Source organism: Lepidochelys kempii, chromosome 10 (assembly GCF_965140285.1).
Source record: "Lepidochelys kempii isolate rLepKem1 chromosome 10, rLepKem1.hap1, whole genome shotgun sequence".
In the NCBI taxonomy this organism is placed as follows: domain Eukaryota; kingdom Metazoa; phylum Chordata; order Testudines; family Cheloniidae; genus Lepidochelys; species Lepidochelys kempii.
Window position 1 is genome coordinate 38,432,349 of NC_136389.1, and position 23,209 is coordinate 38,455,557.

Genomic DNA, 23,209 nt, shown 5'->3' on the forward strand with positions numbered 1-23,209 from the left:
TAAGCTATTTTTGTAGAGTCGATAATGTACCCTTATCTGGACATGGGTCAGGCACTTAAACTGAGCTGATGGCTTGTGTGACACAGTTGTACAGCACCAGTGAATTTATATGTGATACTACATTGAAGACACTTGTCTGAGAAATTTTGGTTTAATTAAGATCTAGTTACAGGAGCTGATCCTCAGCTGTTCTAAATTGTCATGCAAGTTGATGGTGCTATGATAATTTGCACCTCCTATGGGGCTTCTCCGCATTTTTTCAGATTTGTACCTAAAAGGCCTGATCCATAACTAAGGCTAAGATTTTTGTCTCAGATATTTTTAGTAAAAGTCACGGACGGGTCATGGGTGATAAAGAAAAATTCATGGAAGCCTGTGACCTGTCCCTGACTTTTACTAAAAAAATAACTGAGACAAAATGGGGAGGGAGGAGAGTTCAGCACCTACTGCTGCTGGGACTCCGGGGGACCGCCCATGGTGGCTGAGAGTGCTGGGGTCCCCCTGCCACTTGTGGCTACTCAGAGCTGTGGGCCCACAGCTGGGAGTTCCAGGGTCCATCCATGGTGGCTGGCCAGCTGTGGGGTCCCCCTGCCGCACCAGGGCCGAAGCAGAAAATGTCAGGGAGGTCTCTGGAAGTCGCATTAAATTCAATGGGAGACTTTCCACAGTCTTTAGTGGGCTTTGGATCAAGTCATAAATTAGGTTGTGATGACACCAATAGTTTCCCCTCTTACTACAGTGGAAAACTGAGTTTCCACTGAGCAAAAAAAAAAATGGTTACAGGGGTGTTGATTGTGTGAATCCATTGTGGTCCCACTTGTCCACATAATGATTTGACATGTCCACGTAGCAGCAATGTGTCCGCTAGAACCATTTTGGTGCATCCAGGCATAACACATCTTACAACTATGATGTGTGTTCTTGCACCTTATCCTATCCAGCATGGACTTCATAAAATGCTTCTCCCATAATGCCCAGAACGGTTGGTGGGAATGGGGCTTTTTGATGATTAACATACATGAGGCACTACATTGTAGGAGGGAGCTGCAGCAGTGTACTGTATGTCTAATGCTTGTACCTTCACGTCCTCATTGAGGAGGCTGTACTGGTTCAACAGAACCTGATCCAGACCTTGCTTTGCAACCAATACTTATAAAACATCTGGGACAGCGGTTGTGTAAATGGAGAGTTCCAAGCAGTGGTTTGTTGTGATACCTTTTTGCCTAACACAGTCAGAACTTTGGGGTATTCCTGTTGCTGGAAGCATTGTGAATCTCTGGTAAATATTGCTTTAGAACATTACAAAGTATCAGAATTCAAGGACATTTGTAAGAGTTACAGTAAAAGTAGACAACCTTCCATTTAAGGTTAGGGTCATTGTTTGTATTTTTTGTTGCGTTACGAATTCTGACAGCGTTGCCCACAAAACATTTATGCACGTTGCATCTGCCACGTATAATGGGCTAGCTGCCATGCTTCCTACTCAGCTGTCTGCTTCCTGCTCAGACACACTTTGGGCAGCAGTAACTCACCAGCAGTAACCACTACTGAAACATCACTCTGGCACTCTGTACACTGTATTGGGCTACAAAAATTTAAGTTCATTTAAGTTTTTTGTAGTTACTATTTTGCGGGAAGGAGAAACAATAATAAAGAACAAAGATGCTAATATATATCCAGAGCTTTTTGTCTACTGCAGACTCACTAGATCTTTCCAACTCATTTCCCATTCCAGACAGCATGGCCTAGAGCAGAATCCTCAGTGCTGTTATCCCCAGTGTCACTCTTGAGATGGTGGCACTGTGACTAGCACAGACACCTGCAAACCACTTAGGTCCCCAAACTCCAATGGAAATGGAAAATTGGGCCTCTGATGAAAAGTGGGTGCTTGACATCATACATCTGATGAGTCAGACACAAGGAGGAGGTTCTATGCTTGCCCAAAGCAAAACTCAAATGTTCGCCAACTAAACTTAGGCAAAACAGTCTGATAGAGGCATTCTCGTCTGAGTTTGTTGCCTTCTCACACTGTCCGCCCACTAGGAAGATAGATTTCAGTCCTTGTGAATGAAGTTCATTCATGCCAGTTCATTCATGCCAGATTTACATGAAACTAGCATGTGATTTAGCAACCCTGATTAAACACAAACGAGTGTTTTGTGTTTAATCAGGGTTGCTAAATCACATGCTAGTTTCATGTAAATCTACTTGCTTGCAGGAGGTTGATTTTTTTCAAAAGGACTGTGACTTCATGATCAGTAGTAATTGTAGCTAGGACAAGGGGATCAAAACTCAAGTTTTGGGGCATAAGATCTCTGTTGCGGTGGTCAGGAAGGAATCCCACCCTTCAACTGCTGCATTGCATAGACAGCCAGGTGTGTATTGTGTCCTCCTCTGAGGCATCAGGTATTGGTCATTGCCAGAGACCTGGTGTTAGACTTGATGGACCTCAGGGACTAATCGTTGGCTCCAAACAATCCCAGTTTTGGTTAGATTTTTTAAAAAGGCAGCAATGCTATGCTTATAGCAGTTACAATATATTGCATCAGTGTGAAGAAATCAGTCCTTGCGTACACTTGGGAAGGTCCCATGGCTGACAAGTCTGTAGCAGACTGAGGATAGGAAGAACTGTTTTCACAGCTTAGCAAGTAGCTTTTGTTTCAAGCAAAAAAGGTTTTTTTTTCTTTCACTTGTGAGCTTTCTAAAATCTTTTTTTTTTTTTAAGGGATCAGTCATCACCTCTTGTGTATCACAAAAGTTCATCAAATGGTGCTAGTACAAAAGAGCTGTCCTGGCTTCTGACAGCTCAGTGCAAATAAAAATCTACTCTGACAGTTTCTGAATCTGAGAGTTTCTGAATCATCATATTCATTCCTCCCCCCCCCCCCGCCCCCATTAGCAGCTTCCCCACTTAGCAGCCTAGGTTAGGAACCCTTTACCTGTCCATCTTTCTTCCCTCCATCATACAAAGAAGGCGGCCTCCAGGACTCCTTTGCTTCCTCTCACACTCTGTAGGATCTCCTTAGCCCAGCCAGCCTCTGCACAATCTGGATTCCCCTTCTGGTTACCACCATCAGCAGCTCAGGGCTGTCAGCCCCTGCATCATGGGCCTGTAACTAGAGAGCAGGACAGCCTAAGAGGGGTGGGGGTGGGGAAAGAGGTTTACAAGTAACACTTTTCCCAAAAGGAAAACAAAAATTATCTTACTTCTCAGGAGACTTATGATTATTGATGTGGTTTTGGAGCCACATACTGTCTAACCATACTGTAAATGTTTACTATGCAGAGACCCTAGCACAAGCAGCTGGCCTTCATTTCTGCTATGGAGGAGCTTGGTGATGGCCTTTAGATTTGAGAGCATGCAAAGAATCCTCTCAAAGACTCTTTGGAATCTTCAGGCAGGCCCTGTGCGCAGTGGTGCAATTGTGGGGAGGAAGTAAGACAAAACTTGTTTGGTCACCCCAAAACGAAAAGGCTGGCTCTGAGGATCATCTCCTCTTGCCAAGGTGACAAAGAATTCAAGCCTGTTTTTCATATAGGGTCCCTCATTTAATGGGCAGCTTCTTGTATAGTGCTTCCTGTGAGTCTAGCAGTGCAGAGGTACAAGAGTCACTTCTGTTTCATTTTCAGGCACCTAAGAGATGGCAAAGGCCTCAACATGCCACTGTAAATCTGGATTCCTGCCCAGCAAACCCTTGCATTCCTGCCCAGTCATGTACAATTCTTTGCATCCAACTTTTTCACTGAGCTATATATATGTTGCTTTGTTCATAGTGCCTATAAATATTTCTCTTTCAAATATACTTAGGGCCACGACTGTTCGCTACAAAGGGAGAAACCTTCGGATTAAAGCTCCAATGTGCAGGGCGCTGAAGAAACTTTGTGACCCAGATGGTACGTAAGAGAAGCTGAAATGAGAAAGAGTTGTAACAGCTGATCAGGAGAGTGTGAGTGGCAGTGGGGCTTTTTTGGTGTGTGCCTCTCTGGCAAGGGAATTCATGCTATCTCAGGTTCTTTTGGGGCACTGGATGTTCCTGTTCTCTCATTGACCCATTCATTTGCATCACCAGTGATACAGCTTTGAGAAAAATCCACTTCTATAGATCTTGAGATCTGACACTGGCTGCTAAAGTACCATGCCAATAGAGAAATTGGAAAGGAATTTGCTACATTGGAGATAATCCTCTTTGCTTTGCATCTCAGGCTTAGAGCCCTGCAACCCAGCTTGAACCTGACAGGACCAGACTACATGTCAGTTATTGGTCGGGTCAGAAAGCAACCTGACCCACTCAGGGTCAGGTTGACTCTCCCCCTCCTACCCATGGGGTCAGTGCAGTGGCTTGCATGTCCCGCTCTTGCCAACTGCCATCACCTCGCTGTACTAGGTGTGCTACAGAGTGTGTGTGCCAAGGAGTTGCAGTGCCTCTTACTCCGCAGTGTGTGTGCACAGCCCAGCAGGGTCAGTGGCTGATAGGAGTAGGGCATGCAATCACTGCATGCAGCAGCCAACCTGCCGACCCCACAGGCAGGTGTCAGCGGTGCTGACTCAGGTTGTGGGGAAGGGTCAGTTAATTATTATGGTTGGATCGGGTGGTCTTGGGTCCAGTTCAAAACTGGTTCAGGCTTAAAAATTAGGCACAAGCAGACCTTTACTCAGGCTGTTCTGTACTTGTGGATGGCTAGCTTCATCCTAGTGCCAGCAAATGAACAGCAGTATGTTGCTTAGCATTGAACGTTTCAGGTCTTCTTTACTCTTTCCACCTCAATACAAAGCACGCTTTCATCAGCGAGCAATATTAAATGCAATTTAAAGTTGTCAGTTCCCAGCCATCTGTGTTTTGACATAGCACTGCTTAATCACCTGTTTGCTCTAGTGCAGTTGCAGTGTCCAAAGATAACATCGGTGCATCAGAAGTGGAGGTAATCTGAGGAAGTGGGCTCCACTGGTGAATTTGAGCTGCCCAAATGCTCTTATGATGCTTTCCCCACCTACAGTTTTTAATTCATCTGACTGAACATTTAGCTACATTTCTGACCGAGTTGCATGTGTCAGGAACACATGTCCGCTTTGACCCATTGTTTTGCTCTCCTTCCTTTAGGCATTAGTGATGAGGAGGATCAGAAGCCAGTGCGTCTTCCTCTGAGGGTCCCTGTGGAGTTACAGCCACGAAATAATCATGCATGGGCTCGGGTGCAAAGCCTGGCCCAGAACCCACGGCTCAGGTAACCAAGGGCAAGATGAATGTTATATGTTGAGAATGAAGGGAGAGAATGCACGGGTGTGGTACAGGGCACCTTTCCAACTTCATTCCCTCTCAGTTGAGGATTTGTCCTTTCCTGGTGCCTGTGGCATTCTATCTGCTAACAGGGCTGCAAAGAGTTAAATTGAAATACTTTCTAATCACCAGTCCCGGACCAGCATGTTTAAATTTGCTGATCCTGAAAGCATTTGTGCTTGTCTGCCAAAATGCTTGACTCTAGTGCAGTGGTTCTCAAACTTTTCAGGAGTCTCATTTGTCTTATGTATCCCCAAGTCACACCTCACTTAAAAACTACTTGCTTATAAAATCAGACATAAAAATAGAAGTGTCACAGCACACTATTACTGAAAAATGGCTTACTTTCTCATTTTGTCTGTATGAAATTTTAGTTTGTACAACAGGCTACTTAAAAAGCTAGTGCTTTTTATGTAGCCTGTTGTAAAATTAGACAAATATCTAGATCAGTTGATGTACCCCCTGGATGACCTCTGCATACCCCCAGGGGTATACATACCCCTGGTTGAGAACCACCTCTCTAATAGGTCATGTGATACCAGACTTTGGTAATCAGAATGACATTTTATTCTGCTTTAAATCCCCTTATTTTGGTTCACGTATGAGTTTATCAGTTTCTCTCCTGAACTGCTGAAGTTAGATAGCATAGATACACAAAGCATTAATAAGCTTTGAGGGGATCTAGGTGGATCACTGGCTTGTGGCACTAGCTCTAGTTAAGATGTGTTGGATTTAGTGTGTTGAGAGGGAGGGCAAAATAGCAGTTGAAATGATAGGTTTCTGTGATTCTGGACATGGCAATTACTACATACTGATGAAAAGCAGATTTCTAGATTTCTGGAGATATACAACGTTCTTTTGGGAGTTCATGATATCACTCTAATGCTGTCCAGCACTTTCTTAGCACTAGTCCAGGACTGAGTGTAACAAGTCCTGGACCTTGGTCAGTGTAACTTTCATTACTTCAATGAAAAATTCAGAACCAATAACAAAATGCTATAAGGTGGCCGGGGGGAGAGTTAGTATTTTAGGGTAGGATTTATCCTCCTACCCTGTGATAGAGGCCAGACATTTTGAGGACAAGGGGAGAAAACAAAAATTTTATCCCAATTTTATCCTCCTTACCACGCTTGGTATTGTAGTTTCGTGTTCTACTTGCTAAGAGTTATAGCTAACATTCCCCTCCTCTTCTCTTTCCTCCAGGAGAAACTGAGAGCCCAAGTCACCTCTGCAATATATATCTGACAGAATTTTGAGGCTACTCACAAATTATTATGAGTTACCTACATGTTAGCGTTGTGCATTATAATTGCCTCCTGTTTCTCATGGGGGTTACAGTAAGACAGGGGTAGGTGCAAGGATAACTCTGCATAGTGTGTACATTGCCGCAGTCTCTGCTCCTAGTTTACACTGTGCCAGTCCAATCTCTCTCCTTGATTCTGTTTTGGGAGCAGGTTGTGCTTTGAGTTTCTGCTGACTGAGTTCTCAGTTCCCTCACATTGTTTACCTCCTATGCAGAATGATAGTGGAGTTACATCGGAAGGTCTCCAGCCTCATTGAGTTCCTGAAACAGAAGTGGGCTCTCCATGAAGTGCGCATTGTATCCTTTTCCTGTTTATAGCAAAACCGTTAGTCTGCTTTGTGTACCGTGTTCAGGGCAATTCCCTCGCTATTCTAACCTCACTGTTTTCTCACACACACCCAAATCTCCATTAAAGGAACACTAGCCCCCTGTTTACTAAAGGTAAGGTGCTAATATATCAGAGCCGGTGAAGTGAAGATATCTCTAGCAGGGAATCTAGAAGTATTCTCCCTTTCCTTCAGCTCTTCTATCCTGAATTCCCAGGAAAAATATATTTGATTTTAAATGAAGCTCACCTCCCCCCACCCTTCCCCCCCAGTGGGCTCAGTCCAATTGCTCATGGATGGATGTTCACATTACAAAATCCATCATGATGATTGGCCCTTGGGTTGGCAGCCTCAGCAAAGAGGCAAAGGAGGACTGATCTAGCAACTTGCACTTAAAGATATTCCTTAATCATGGTCTTGTGAGACTGTTAGTTGGACAGTAGGATGGAAGTTTTTTGTACTGCTACCGCCCTGGACAAATCTGTATATTCTTTTTCAAGTAGTGTCCCTATGAGTGCTCCACTGTAGGTGTATCTGAGCCCCTAATGAGAGATTTTAGGTAGCAGTGTCTTTTCAGCCTGCACATGCGTTCTTCCTCCCTTGTGGTCTGCCTCACGTCTACCTATCACTGCGCAAACTACCCCCAGTTCCTTCTCGACCGCCTTTGGTCTCGAACAGAGCGAGCAGTTGTCTCTTCTTTCTGTGTCATTAGCATAAGTAGTAGTAGTTTTAGTCCTCTTGTTTCCCTTAATAGCTAGAGGTGGGCAACTACTGCCCGTGGGCCACATCTGGCCCATGGGACCATCCTGCCCAGCCTCCGAGCTCCTGGCTAGGATGGCTCATCCCCAGCCCCTCCCCTGCTGTTCCCCCTCCCATGCAGCGATGCCCCTGTGTGGGCAGCGCTCTGGGTGGCGGGGCTGCGTGCTCCTGCAGGGCAGAGCATCTGGCTCCAGCCGGGTGGCACGTCTCCAGACATGCTGCTCTGAGCAGCATGGTAAGGGGGCCAGGGCTCGGGGGGGGGTTGGATATGGGGCAGGGGGTCCCGGGGGGCAGTCAAGAGACAGGGAGCAGTTGGATTGGGCAGAGGTTTGGGGGGGGGAACAGGGAAGCGGGGTGATTGGATAGGGGGTGGGGTCCCGGGGCCCTGTCAGGGGGTGGGGGTGTGGATAGGGGTCAGGGGACAGGGAGCGGGGGGGTGGGATCCTGGGGGGTGGTCAGGGGACAAGGAGCGGGTGGGGGGGTTGGATGGGTCAGGAGGGCAGGAAGTGGGAGGGGTTGGATAGGGGGCAGGGGCCAGGCTGTTTGGGGGGTACAGCCCTCCCTACCCAGCCCTCCATACAGTTTCGCAGCCCAATGTGGTCCTCAGGCCAAAAAGTTTGCCCACCCCTGGTTTACCCCATTGAGATTAAAAAAAGAAAAGAACATTTATTTCATGTTTCCTGCCTTTTCTGGGGGAATTCCCCCCCCTCCCCCACAGGGCATTTAGTAGTTTAGACTTTTTAACTTTTTTTTTAAGGGGTGGGTGAGGGGGGAGAAGAAGCGGGACCAGCTTTCTTCTGCATTCCTCACTTTTGCAGGGTGATAGACCCACCCCCCCAGGGGCATGCCTGGCTCTCCCAGTTTCAAGAGACTTCTCTACTGCAAGGAAGCAATCCTGGTAACATATAGGCACTCTTACTGTTTAAAGTGTCTGGAAGAATCGCATATCCCATAAAAGTGCACCTCTGTGAGCAGCTCAAGGTGAGGTTTTGAAAAAAACAGGAGCTGAAGTTAAAACTCCTGATGGAGAGTGAATTTCAGCTGCCAGATGACTTGGGTGCCAGACCTTCTCCAGGACACAGATTGTCCCTGGAATCTTCAACTTCCAAGGGGGTAGAATCGTGGAAAAAATCAGCAGATTTCCCCCCATGAAAGCATGAGAAAAAGGCCTCCAAGCCCCCAAACAGAGTCTTTGGCCAGCCAGAGGGGTTCACCAGCATGCTCAGCCACCTCAGTACCAGGGCTCTGAAGCACAGTACCCAGAAGCATCAGGGTGCCTCTGCTATAAGATTAGCCACACTGCCTAGAGGTGCTGGGGCTCAAGCTCTGATGCAGCGTATCACTCCCTAAGAAGAATAAAGTCCACACCACTTCTAAGGCAGTAGCACTGAGTAAAGCACCCATACTGAGTGCAGCAAAAACTCCCATCCCTAGAGTGTTCCGCACATAAGCAACAGTCAGTACTGACAACTTATCGCTGATACTCCTACACAGTGCCTAGTGAGTCAACGGTACCACAAGATCTCTGGTACCCTAGAGACCTGGAGGTCATAGAAGAACCGCAATCCCCATTACTCTGTACCAGGACCCAGGTACCAAGCAGATCCTAACGCCCAGAATCACACATGGCACCTCACCATTTACTACCAACACGCTGGTCAGCACCACCTTTACACAGTGACGAGTCTGACAGTGACAAAGAGGATGTTGTTATTTCCCTGGTCTCTCACCATGGCATGCTGTCACAGTACTAGGGTCCTCCTCACCCTCATGCCAACCTGCAATTTTGGTACAGGCCTACTTGGGCATCCCCAATGGCCGTATTGGGATTCTTGGTGGGTGTCCATTGTCTCCCAGTGAGAGTCGGCCAGACTGTTTTGGATAGCTTTGCTATCCAGAGCCCCTGAACTGGAGGAGGAGGAAACTTTTGAAGGACAGGAGGAAAGGGTCGAAAGGGAGGCTACCCCTCCAGCAAACTTCTCATCTTCACCAGATGAGGCTGTAATGCCTCCCCTCCATCACTAGCTGATGATTTTTAAGAATTTTCAAGATGAGCTGCAAATTCCCGTACATCACAAGCTGGTAGATATTCTGCACACTTCCTCCTCCAGAATTACCCTCCCAATTAATGAGGCACTTTTGGATGCTGCTAAAGTCCTCCAGCCAACACCAGCCTCCATCGCCCCAACCTGCAAGAGAGCCAACAAAAAATATTATGTCCCTCCCAAAGAGGCAGAATTTGTTTCAAATCCTCAACCCAGTTCAATCGTAGATGCAGTTAATGTATGATGCAGGCAACATCACCCCAAGTCAACCCCATATGATCAAGATTGGAAAGGGCTAGCTCTCTTTGGAAGGAAGGGTAGTGATCAATGGCTCCATGTCTAGTTGGCAGCCGGTATCAAGTGGAGTGCCCCAAGGGTCGGTCCTGGGGCCGGTTTTGTTCAATATCTTCATAAATAATCTGGAGGATGGTGTGGATTGCACTCTCAGCAAATTTGCGGATGATACTAAACTGGGAGGAGTGGTAGATACGCTGGAGGGTAGGGATAGGATACAGAGGGACCTAGACAAATTGGAGGATTGGGCCAGAAGAAATCTGATGAGGTTCAATAAGGATAAGTGCAGGGTCCTGCACTTAGGATGGAAGAATCCAATGTACCGCTACAGACTAGGGACCGAATGGCTAGGCAGCAGTTCTGCGGAAAAGGACCTAGGGTTTACAATGGACAAGAAGCTGGATATGAGTCAGCAGTGTGCCCTTGTTGCCAAGAAGGCCAATGGCATTTTGGGATGTATAAGTAGGGGCATAGCGAGCAGATCAAGGGACGTGATCGTTCCCCTCTATTCGACATTGGTGAGGCCTCATCTGGAGTACTGTGTCCAGTTTTGGGCCCCACACTACAAGAAGGATGTGGATAAATTGGAGAGAGTCCAGCGAAGGGCAACAAAAATGATTAGGGGTCTGGAACACATGACTTATGAGGAGAGGCAGCTGGGATTGTTTAGCCTGCAGAAGAGAAGAATGAGGGGGGATTTGATAGCTGCTTTCAACTACCTGAAAGGGGGTTCCAAAGAGGATGGCTCTAGACTGTTCTCAATGGTAGCAGATGACAGAACGAGGAGTAATGGTCTCAAGTTGCAGTGGGGGAGGTTTAGATTGGATATTAGGAAAAACTTTTTCACTATGAGGGTGGTGAAACACTGGAATGCGTTACCTAGGGAGGTGGTAGAATCTCCTTCCTTAGAGGTTTTTAAGGTCAGGCTTGACAAAGCCCTGGCTGGGATGATTTAACTGGGAATTGGTCCTGCTTCGGGCAGGGGGTTGGACTAGATGACCTTCTGGGGTCCCTTCCAACCCTGATATTCTATGATTCTATGAAGGTGTATTTATCAGTGACATCGCAGTTCCAGGTCATATATTACCAAGCTGTCATGGCCAAATATGATTTTGTTAATTATGGAAAACAGCGTATTCACTGAACATTTACTGGAGGTGCAAAAAGAGCAGTTTCAGGTCATTGTCAGAGCAGGCCAGTTAGTGGCCAGAACTGCACTGACAGCATTGGACATGGCAGATACAGCAGCCTGCTCGGTCTCCAGAGAAGTGATTATGAGGCAGGCTGCTCAAAGAGGTACAGACTATAGCTGAGGATTTCCTGTACAAAGGGCCCAACTTCTTCGCTGATAAGACTGACACTTCTCTTCACATCCTGAAGGACTCCTGTGCCACGTTATGCTTCCTGGGAATCTATACTGTGGGATAAAAGAGGAGATACTGCTCTCAACCACACCACAGGTCACAACCTTCTCAGTACCCAGTGTCACAGCACAAGAGGCCCAGGGTACAAACATGGAAACAGTCAGCACCCCAATCTTCAACCTCTCAGACCCTCTTTTAAGCACTTTTGATGGGTTGGTCGAGGGCCCAAACAATTATGCCTTGCAACATCAGCTGTTATCTATGCACCTGTCATGTCCCTTTGGAAATCACCTGTCCCATTTTCACAGCAGGTGAGAGAGCATCACTTCCAACAGATGAGCCTTGGAGTATTTTGAAGGGTTATGCCATTCCATTTACATCTCTCCCTCATTCCCACCCTCCTTCCCCATCCCTCTTCAGGGACCCTTCTTACGAGAACCTACTTTGTCAGGAGATAGAACATCTCTTTCACCTAACGGCCATAGAACCAGTCCCAGTGGAAGTCAGAGGCAAGGGGTTTTACTTTCATCATTTCCTGATTCCCCAAGGTGAAGAGAGGTTGGAGGCCCATTCTAGATCTAATGACATTAAACGTGAAGGTTCAGAAGTTCAAGATGGTCATGCTAGCAGCCATTATTCCAGCTCTGAAACAAGGAGACTGGTTTTCAGCCCTCAAAGATGCCTACTTCCACATCTCCATATGTCCATCACACAGGAGATTCCTACAGTTTACCTTTGGGCAAGACCATTATCAGTACAGTGACTCGTCCACGCCCAAGGTATTCTCCAAGGTTCTCTGTCTTAACGGCGCACCTGTGAACATTGGGCATTGTGATCTGCCCATAGCTAGTCAACTACCTCCTCAGGGCCCCCTCATTCAAGAATGCCATACGCACCACTCAGATGACCTTATGCACATTTGCACAACTGGACTTACAGCTCGAAACAAGAAATCAACCCTCACTCCAGTGCAGCGATTGGAGTTTATTGGAGCTGAACTCAACGTAGTGCAAGCAAGAGGATATCTCCCACTGCACAGATTTACCATCCTTGTGAACCTCATAGAGATAGTCTAGGCCAGCCCACAAACATTGGCCAGGACCTGCCTACAGTTACTCAGTCATAAGGCAGCATTCATCTTCGTCATTCCACACGCCTGGTTGTTCATGAGGTGTCTGAAGATGTGGCTCAGGTCTATCTATTCCCTAACAAGGACAGACTAAGCAAACTGCTGTCAATGCCCTCTACTGTAAGACACTCCCTGGACTGGTGGAAAGACTCATCCAACATTTGAGCAGGTATTCAATTCATACAACTGCCACTGATCCTTGGGGGGAGAGATAGCTCAGTGGTTTGAGCATTGGCCTGCTAAACCCAGGGTTGTGAGTTCAATCCTTGAGGGGGCCATTTAGGGATCTGGGGCAAAAATTGGGGATTTGTCCTGCTTTGAGCAGGGGGTTGGACTAGGTGATCTCCTGAGTTCCCTTCCAACCCTGATATTCTATGATTCTATGCTGACCCTAATAATGGATGCCTCCATGATAGGCTGGGGAGCTCATCTACACAACCACAAGGTTCAGGGCAAGTGGTCTCCTACAGAAGCAGCCCTCCATATCAATCTTTTGGAGTTAAGAGCCGTCAGGAATGCTCGTGCACACTTTCTCCCATTTATCAAGAAACACCCACACAAAAGTCATGAAGGACAATATAGCCTGTATGTTTTACATCTATCTCCGTGAGGGTACCAGATCTCCCTCCCTCTGCACAGGAGCACTCAGAGTTTGGAATAGGTGCATCCAACACAATGTGCCTATCTCAGCCATCTACCTACCTGGAATACAGAATGTGACAGCCAACAGAAGTTTTGACAGCCTATCACTACCACGAATAGGAACTGAACTCAGAAGTGCTTCACAACATATTTGCCCTTTGGGGATCCCCGGCTATAAATCTCTTTGCTATGTACTGGAACAAGAAATGTCCTTGCTATTGCTCCAGAGCAAGCCTTAGGAATCAGTCCCTGGGAAATGCACTCATTCTCCCATGGGACAGAGACCTTTTATATGCCTTTTCCCCGTTTCTTCTACTGTCCAAGCTCCTGCTGAAGGTATGATGAGATAAAGTGGGAGTTATTCTGATTGCCTCTTCCAGACCATAAGAATGGCCCTACTGGGTCAGACCAATGGTCCAGCTAACCCAGCATCCTGTCTTCCGACAGTGGCCAGTGCCAGGTGCCCCAGAGGGAATGAACAGAACAGGCAATCAAGTGATCCATCCCCGGTCACTCATTCCCAGCTTCTGGCAAACAGAGGCTAGGGACACCATTCTTGCCCATTCTGTCTAATAGCCATTGATGGACCTATCCTCCATGAATTTATCTAGTTCTTTTTTGAACCCTGTTATGGTCTTGGCCTTCACAACATCCTCTGGCAAGGAGTTCCACAGGTTGACTGTGCGTTGTGTGACGAAATACTTCCTTTTGTTTGTTTTTAAACCTGCTGCCTATTAATTCTATTTGGTGACCCTTAGTTCTTGTGTTATGAGAAGTAGCAAACAACACTTCCTTATCTACTTTCTCTACACCAGTCATGATTTTATCCACCTCAATCATATCTCCCCTTAGCGGTCTCTTTTCCAAGCTGAAAAGTCCCAGTCTTATTAATCTCTCCTCATATGGAAGCTGTTCCATACCCCTGATCATTTTTGTTGCCCTTTTCTGAACCTTTTTCAATTCCAATATATCTCTTTTTTGAGAGGGGGCAACTGCATCTGCACACAGTATTCAGGATGTGGGTGAACCATGGATTTATATAGAGGCAACATATTTTCTGTCCTATTATCTATCCCTTTCTTAATTATTCCCAGCATTGTTCCCTTTTTTGACTGCCATTGCACATTGAGTGGATGTTTTCAGAGAACCATCCACAATGACTCCAAGATCTTTCTTGAGTGGTAACAGCTAATTTAGACCCCATCATTTTATATGTATAGTTGGGATTATACTTTCCAATGTGCATTACTTTGCATTTATCGACATTAAACTTCATCTGCTATTTTGTTGCCCAGTCACCCAGTTTTGAGAGATCCTTTTGTAGCTCTTCGCAGTCTGCCCGGGTGTTAACTATCTTTAGTAATTTTGTATCATCTGCAAATTTTGCCACCTCACTGTTTACCCCTTTTTCCAGATCATTTATGAATGTTGAAAAGGACTAGTCCTAGAACAGACCCCTAGGGGACACCAATATTTGCTTCTCTCCAGTCTGAAAACTGACCATTTATACTTGCCCTTTGTTTCCTATCCTTCAACCAGTTACCAATCCATGAGAGCACCTTCCCTCTTGTCCCGTGACAGCTTACTTTGCGTAAAGAACTTTTGTAAGGGACCTTGTCAAAGGCTTTCTGCAAATCTAAGTACACTATATCCACTGGATCCCCTTGGTCCACATGCTTGTTGACCCCCCCCCCCCCCCAAAGAATTCTAGTAGATTGGTGAGTCATGATTTCCCTTTACTAAAACCACGTTGACTCTTCCTCAACAAATTATGTTCATCTATATGTCTGACAATATTGTTCTTCATTATAGTTTCAACCAGTTTGCCCGGTACTGAAGTCAGGCTTACAGACCTGTAATTGCCAGGATCCACCTCTGGAGTCCTTTTTAAAAATTGGCGTCACATTAGCTATCCTCCAGTCATCTGGTACAGAAGCTGATTTAAATGATAGGTTACAGACTACAGTTAGTACTTCGGCGAATTCACATTTGAGTTCCTTCAGAACTCTTGGGTGAATCCCATCTGGTCCTGGTGACTTATTGCTGTTTAATTTATCAATTTGTTCCAAAACCTCCTCTAATGATATCTCAATCTGGGACAATTCCTCAGATCTGTCACCTAAAAAGAATAGCTCAGGTTTGGGAATCTCTCACATCCTCAGCCGTGAAGACCGATGCAAAGAATTCATTTAGTTTCTCCGCAATGGCCTTATCCCCCTTTAGTGCTCCTTTAGCACCTCGGTCGTCCAGTAGCCCTACTGGTTGTTTAGCTGGCTTCCTGCTTCTGATGTACTTAAAAGAAGTAAACCAAGACCAAGGCAGGTGTGGTTCCCTTACCTGGCACAGATGGCACTATGTTCTCTGGTTCCTCTTCAGCCCATTCCTCATCTTCTTTCTCAAAATAACAGATCTTTCCTCGCAACTTGCAGATTCTCGCCTCCAGGTTTGGCTCCTTCTTGGTTCCAGGATCTAGAGGTAGAATGCTCTGACAAAGTGAAAAATGTGCTACTACACAGAAAGTAGACCACTCTGCGTACTTACCTGCAGAAATTTAATCTATGCCAAATTTCGTGTCGTTCTAAGCACATAGACCAAACATCTTCCTTCCTCTCTTTCTCCCCCTTCCCCCCGCCCCCCCATTTCAGACTACATTTTAGTCCTCAAAAAGTCAAAGCTCTTTCTCTGTTCCCTTAAGGGTACGTAGATTCCTTAAGGGTTTTGGAAATCTCTTCCTGCATGTGAGGCCACCTGCTCCAACTTGGGATCTTACTTTAATTCTCAGAGCCTTGAGTAGGCTCCCCTTTGAGCCCATGGTGACTTACTCTCTCCTATACCTGTCCATGAAGACAGCATTTTAAATTGCCCTCAGCCAGATGAATAGGAGAAATATGATGCCACACGCACCATTCATTCTTTAAAGTCAAAGTAACAGTGAGGTTACATCCCAAGTTTCTCCCTAAAGTAGCCTCCCCCTTTCATATGAATCAATAAATCCATCTTCCTGTTTTATCCCTTAAACCACATTGTGACAACAGGGATGCTGTGATGGAATCCCTGGGGTATAACCTGAAACTGTGGAACCTCTGTGCCCCCTTAAATCTCCAGCCTGGTCTGTCTCTAAATGCTATGCCCATGACAAGCAGCAAACCCCTCCAGGCGCTGTAATCACTCGGTACAATAGCATGTGGAGACACACCCAGCAAAATTGCATGAATGCTCTCAAAACTACTCATGAATTATACAGCAGCACCAGCAAATCACCCCAGCCTTGCACCCCAGAAATATACAGTCTTACACTGCTCAAGACACTCTTGAACAGTGCAAGCTCATTAATTAGTTCTCCACTCCAACAAAGGGTGGTGGACTTGCAACAACCCTTGTTAACTTGAGCTGAGATTTCCCAAGCACTTCAGCCAAAAACACACTGTTCTAGATAAATTATAAAACAGGTGAAGTGAGTTGTAGCTCACAAAAGCTTATGCTCAGATAAATTGGTTAGACTCTAAGGTGCCACAAGTACTCCTTTTCTTTTTGCAAACACAAACTAACACGGCTGCTACTCTGAAAACAGATTTAGTAACTATAGAAAAATAGATTTTAAGTAGCAGGCATAGAGATCAAAGTTGGTTACATAAGAAATAAAAATAAAATTTGCAATCTAAATTCTGCAGACTAAGCAAGATTTGAATCAAGAAGTTTTTCCACCCCACTGGATGTTTCAGGCAGTTTTCAGTTCTCACTACACAGGCAGAATTTCCTTCTTAGCCTGGAACCAATTTCCCAGTTCAAAGTCTTTGTATTCCAAATGATCTTCCAGGTGTTGAGATGGGGGAGGAGAGAGGCCAAATGGTGATGTCATCAATCCTCATTTATATTTTCTCTCTAGGTGCTAGAAAGATCCTTGCTGTGACATGGGGTTTAGGTGGCCCCCATTGCATATGTGTCTTCTCTGACTAGTCTCTGGAGAGTGGATTCTTCTTGATGGACCATCAACACATGTCTGGCTGGTCCTAATGTAAATCTGTCTTGTCAGTTGCCCCTTTGTTGCACTGAAAGGCTAGCTGTGGGCGTCTCCCAACCTCACATCCTGTTTCAGTAACAAACCTATAGCAATACTTCATAACTTCACATTAAATGATAGTACATACAATTCAACATGATATTACTGTTCAAGAGATCGAGACTTTTTAAATGATACTTCACAAGGCATTCATTGTACAAAACATATCTTAATCATATCACAGTGGTGAATATAGGGTTCCAGGGTGCTATTTTGAGATTCAGTGTCAGAGGCAATTCTGCATACACTAGATGTTAGAAGAGCACTAGCTTTTTACTTGGACAGGACTAATGACTTCAGGTAGTCTAAGCTCTTCCTTTCATTTGCTGAAAGGTTCCAAAGATTCTGCAATATCGGCTCAAAAATTATCCAAATGGGTCTCTGGTTGAATTAATCACTTATCAGGGGTGCAACCTGTTGCCTCCCTCTGGAGTCTGTACACATTCCAAGAGGTCAATCTCTACCTCTGTCACATTCCTTAAAGATGTCCCTGTCTCTGAAATTTGCAAAGCAGCAACTTGGGCCTCTCCCCACACTTCTGTGATTGCATAGTGTTTCATGAGAGCCTCAGCCTCCCATTCCATCTTTTGGCAGCACCATATTCTCTGCCATAACAGACTCCACTCTGAAACCCAGCCCCCTGGTGGGGATACTGCTGTGAAATCACCTACAGTGGAGCATCCATAGGCAATGTTCCCTCTAATTTTTTCCATCCATGTGTGGAATGATTTTTGTTATGTGCATCAAATTATCGAGGTAATGTGCGGATGTGCGCCACCAGTAGAAACAAAAGAACCTCTCCCTCTCGGTATATATAAATTTTTAAAAGTTACCATAGCGATAATTACTTTAGTCAGGACAGGTTAGGCATTTTAGGACTCACTACTCAAAGAACTCGAGTTGGCGTGAAACCGTTAAGAGGTAAACGGGTGGAGTCCGCGCAGTCTGCCCAGAGGATTCAACCTGGCGGGTTCAGTTGGCTGGCCTGGGACGATGGATCCCCCTCGCCGCCCTCTGCGGGGGTGTTGAGAGGGGACCACCGCTCAGACGGCCCTGGCCCCCATCGGGCTCATTTCCACCTAGGTGGTGCGCTGCATCCAGCTCTGGGTTGGCTGGGAAAGCCTGGCGGACAGGTGGCTCACTGCTTCACAGCAGGGAGTGTTACAGCCCCCAGGCAGCAGCTCTCGCCGCATCCTGGGGGCGAGGGAGATGACCGCCAGCCAGTGGATGGTGTGAGTCCGGTAGCGGCCCCCGGCGCACCTAGACCGGGTCTTCTTGGAGTCACGTTGCTTGGGAATGCAGCCCAAAGCTGGTGGTAAACTCCATCTAAGGCTGAATACTGGCACGAGACTGATTGTCAACAATTACCATAAGGGAAAGTTGAAAAGAACTTTGAAGAGAGTACTCAAAGAATAAAATTTAATCAGGAGAGAGAAATAAAAATTATGAAATGTATAGACCAGTCAAAAAACTCAAACAACACTTTGAAAGCATACAATTATAGAGACTATATGTGCATTGCAGGAAGTATCAAGAAGTAACACCAACAATAATACAAGTATGTGTTGGGAGGTGAGTGTGAAAGACTCGTGTGTGCACACGCGCAAGACAGATATGCATTGCCCCTTTAAGTACGTTCATAGCCTGGCAGGACTCCCCTGTGGACTGCAGATGCCCTGGGGCATCCTTCAGGTAATCAGTATTGCTAATTCTCACACTATATGGTGGTTTCCCTTAAAGTCCCAGTGTGTATACATGGGCACGGGAGGATGATATTCAGGAAGTAGTATGTATGTATATACATACAGCATGTCCTTGAGTTCTGGGAGAAGTGGAATGGCTTCCTCCCATTCTTAGTCGGGGGACTAAAACTTAAAAGTATCCGTACGCCCTAAATGTGGAGTCCTGCCTGACCGCTCCAACATGGAGCTGCGTGCAGATAGAGAAGTCAGGCCATTGCCCCAGCCCCAGGCAACATGAATCCAGGGTGGGAGAATACATTTCCCAGACTGCATTCCTCACTGAAAAGGGCCCTTTTTTTCTTATTCTACAGAGGACCCAGCCCCCTCTCTCCACCAGAGGCAGCTCTGTGGAGGTTACTGTCATTCTAGTGTTTACACATCAATTAACACTATTTACACTATATTCACAATGGAAAAAGATAGAAACTCAGGGATTGCTTTAATTAAAGCGCAGAATTTCAGATGATGACAAAAAGGAGTCTCAATAAAATCCTGAGCGCTACTGTTTCTTTTCAGCCCTATGATTTGCTGCTGTACATTTCCCTTTTAAGTAGATCTGCACTTAAAACAGACACAGCAGCAGCTACCGGCAAGCTCCCTCCATCCCATTCCTGAGCCCTGTCGCGTTCCCTTCCCCACAGCCCAGCTCTGCAGAGATTGGTACAGAGGTCAGGGGAGGGGCACACCCTGACATCAGCACCCCCCTTCCCACCCTACTCTGCATAGCAAGTAGGAGGCTTCGGGGAGCAGCTCCAAGGCAGAGGGCAGGAGCAGCACAGCAGTGGGCGGAGGGACACTTGCAGTGCATAGCACTTGATAGCCTGCTGGGCGGCCGACTGGTCGCACAGCTTAGAGGGAACCTAGCCCATAGGGACACTACTTGAAGAAGAGGAGGAAGTTACTCACCTTGTGCAGCAACAATGGTTCTTTGAGATGTCTCTCTACAGGTGCTCCATAACCTGTTGTCCTCCCCTCTACTTCGGAGTTTTCAATATGGCACTCTGTGGTAGAGAAGGAACTGGGGGCAGTTTGCCTGAGCAGCCCAAGATAGTCATGAGGCAGACTACGTGGAAAGGAGAGTGCATGTGCACACCAAACTGACACTGCTACCTAAAATCTCTGATTAGGGGCGCAAGTATGCCTACAATGGAGCCACCCGTAGGGAGTCACCTGTCAAAGAACCATTGCTATTGCATAAGGTGAGTAGCTTTCTCTTGTACAAGCCTTGTAACAAGGTTCCCGGTCACTGCTAGTGCACCTCCTTATGTCTGGGGAATCGCTTCTAATCTGGGGAAGTAACTCTCAGGGCATTGGATGACCCATTCTGCTCACTCTGCAATAGTCTCTTTTCTGGTAAGTTGGCTCTCCAGGTAGGTCCCCATTTAGACCACCCTTTCCGAGGTGACTAAGTCCAAGAGGACCAAAGTCCAAATGCCTTCTCTGGTCAGTGTTCAACTCCAGCCTGGGGCTCAGTGCCACTATACCAGTGGTGTGAGGGAAATCCAGGCCCACCCACTACAGCCTAGGGACCTTATAACCAGCAGTCCAGGTCTGCTCAGTCCCAATCCCTGCTGCTGTTTCCCTAGGGAGTTTCCTACGCAGCCTCTCTTTGCCTTTTTCTGGATTTACCATGGGTTCCTACTGTACTCCCTGTGGCTACTTCACCCCCTCCTAGCCTCTTGGCAGACTCCTTGCTCCGGGATCTCAGGGCTTACTCTCTCTCCCTGGACTTCTTCCTTTGTCTCTGTTGACTTCCCAGGTTATGACTGCACCCCTCTTTCTCTGCTTCTCCTTTCTGCTTTCAGCCTCCTAGCTTTATGTTGCAATCCCAGCCCTTCCCAGCTGAGCTTCACTCTTAACTAACCCTGGCTCTCCCTCTCACAGGTGACACCAGTTAACCTCTTAGGCCCTTGTTAACCCCCATCACAAAGCCCTAGAGTTTGTTGCAAAGATGTATTTTTTTTAATGTTCCTACCTCTAAACTTTAATCTTTGTAATTTAATAGAAACGCTTATAAGATGCCAACTATTCTCTTCTTCCTAGCTCTTTCACGTTTCTGTTAATTTATTTTTTCTTCAACTTGTAAGTCTTTAACTTGTAAGCCTTGCAGCAGCTGCAGAGTAGCACCTTACATGTGGAGACAGATACCAAGGTGAAAATATATAACAAGGAGCTACTGTACTGACTTTACAGTCCATTTTTATACCAAAATCAGTGAAAACTTCTCATTTTAATTTAAACAAAGTTGCCATGGAATTTCTAGTTTGCGGCACAAGAGTGTTGGTAAATTGGGGAGGGTTCAGAGAAGAGCCACAAGAATGATTGAAGGATTGGAAAAACATGCCTTTATAGTGATAGACTTAAGGAGGCCAATATATTTAGCTTATCAAAGAGAAGGTTAAAGGGTGATTTGATCAGTCTGTAATTACCTATGTGAGGAACAGAAATTTGATAATAGAGGGCTCTTCCGTCTAGCAGACAAGGGTATAACAAGATCCAGTGGGTTCTCCATCACTGCCAATTTTTAAATCAAGGTTGGATGTTTTTCTACAAAACGTGCTCTAATTCAAATAGGAATTAATTCAGGTATTCCTATAGTCTGTGTTATCAAGGTCAGACTAAATTATCAGAATTGTCCCTTCTGACCTTAAACTATAAATCTGTAAGTGAAGCTGAGACCAATGACCTTGTCCTAGAATGTAGGATCAGTTTGCTGTTCATGGAAAAATTGTGGTCTTGGGTATATTCCCTTCTCAACATGTAAAGGCTTAATTCCTGATTACAGAACATACACATCTATCCTGAGTGGAGAGCTGCTTATTAATCTCTTTAAACTACAAATTGGGCTGCCAGATGTTCTTTTTAGGGGTATCTGTGGCTGATGCTGCAGCTAATCTGCATAATGTAAAATGGTTGTAATCTTTGACAAAGTATATTTAGCGTAAAACACTAGAGGAACGGCAGCTTCAGGACTCCAGAGATTCAGAAGCAAGAGGCAGCCTCTCAGAGGAGAAAGTGATGCTTCATCTCTTCCCAGGAGAGAACTGTACACTCATCCCCCTCCCTGAGGTGGCCAGAGTAGTCCACTCCAAGGCTTTCTGCACAGTGCATTGGCAGGAAACTGGCAAATGCAAACAGAATACAAAGGACTCTCACTTATTGCCTCCTGCCCAAATCCTAGGCATTCAGAGTGGTCAGGGGACAGCCAGAGGGCAGCTAAAGTACCCTCGGGGATCAGAGGGTAAGAGTGGCGGAAGGACAGAGAGCACTATGGAGCAAGGCAGAACCTCTCAGCCCATAGCGGAAGTCTCTGCAAACCCTGAAGATGTCTCCCCAGAGAGTGGCCTGACAGAAGGACCCACTGGTTTCAGCATCACAAACTCTATCGAAAAACCACCTTCTGGACTTCAGGACCCAGGAGGGAGTCTGGAGAAGCCAATCTTCATGGCTTTCTGTGCTGAGGGTGAGGAGGCCCTGGCCAGTGACCAAGCAACCAAGCTACCATCATGCAACACAGCTTGTGTTTGCAGCAAGATCCCTGACCTGGAGGAACTCTCTCTGCTCGATCCATTCCCTCGGTATATGAAGTCCTGTCAGGATCTGATTGTCCCAGAGAAATGTTTTTGCACAGACAAACTGCAAGGGAAAGACCCTGCTCCCTCAGCTGGGAGTGCCTCTCCTGTGGCTCTTCCAGCTGAGAATACAGAGGCAGCTGACCCCTGTTCTGCACAGATAGCAAGAGTTGTGGTAGCATCGCCTGGCAGTGGCCTATCCAGACCTGAAACTCAAGCTACCCACAGCCAGGGACCACAGCCTGATACTTTTAGTAAGGTTTTACAAGATGCAATAGTGGAGGAGACTCAAGAGAAGCTGAGCTCTTCATTTCTGCATCCACCTCAGGGACAACCTTCTGCAAAGCCTCTGAAGGATGACCCAAGCCGACTTGCTCAACAGGTCAGAGAGGAGGGATGGAGTCTACGAAACTCTGAGAGCCTTACGTTGGCTGAAGTTTACCTCATGATGGGCAAGCCAAACAAGCTGCAGCTGGAATATGACTGGCTAGCTATGTTAGGGCCAGAAACCCAGGATTCCAGGGACGAAACATCTGAACCCAGTGCTGTCCCCACATCTTCCACCTTTCACAAGCAAAGACTCCTCAACTGCCTCTTAAAACTCATCTCCACTGAAGTCAACCCCAAACCAGTAAGTAACTAGCATTGATGCCCTATGCGTGACGCTTGATTTTGGAGACAATTGCTTGTTCCTGTT

General features: G+C 46.2%; 1 protein-coding gene across 4 annotated transcripts in view; it reads left to right on the top strand.

Annotated features, from left to right (window-relative positions):
* Positions 1 to 23,209, top strand: part of CRAMP1 (cramped chromatin regulator 1) — a 121,095-nt gene that overhangs the window by 40,443 nt on the left and 57,443 nt on the right. For all 4 annotated transcript variants that reach the window (XM_073362971.2, XM_073362970.2, XM_073362972.2 and 1 more), the window contains exons 7-10: positions 3,809 to 3,894; positions 5,100 to 5,223; positions 6,795 to 6,876; positions 21,881 to 23,143. In XM_073362971.2, coding sequence (XP_073219072.1) covers positions 3,809 to 3,894; positions 5,100 to 5,223; positions 6,795 to 6,876; positions 21,881 to 23,143 — 1,555 coding nt within the window. The remainder of the gene's footprint in view (positions 1 to 3,808; positions 3,895 to 5,099; positions 5,224 to 6,794; positions 6,877 to 21,880; positions 23,144 to 23,209) is intronic.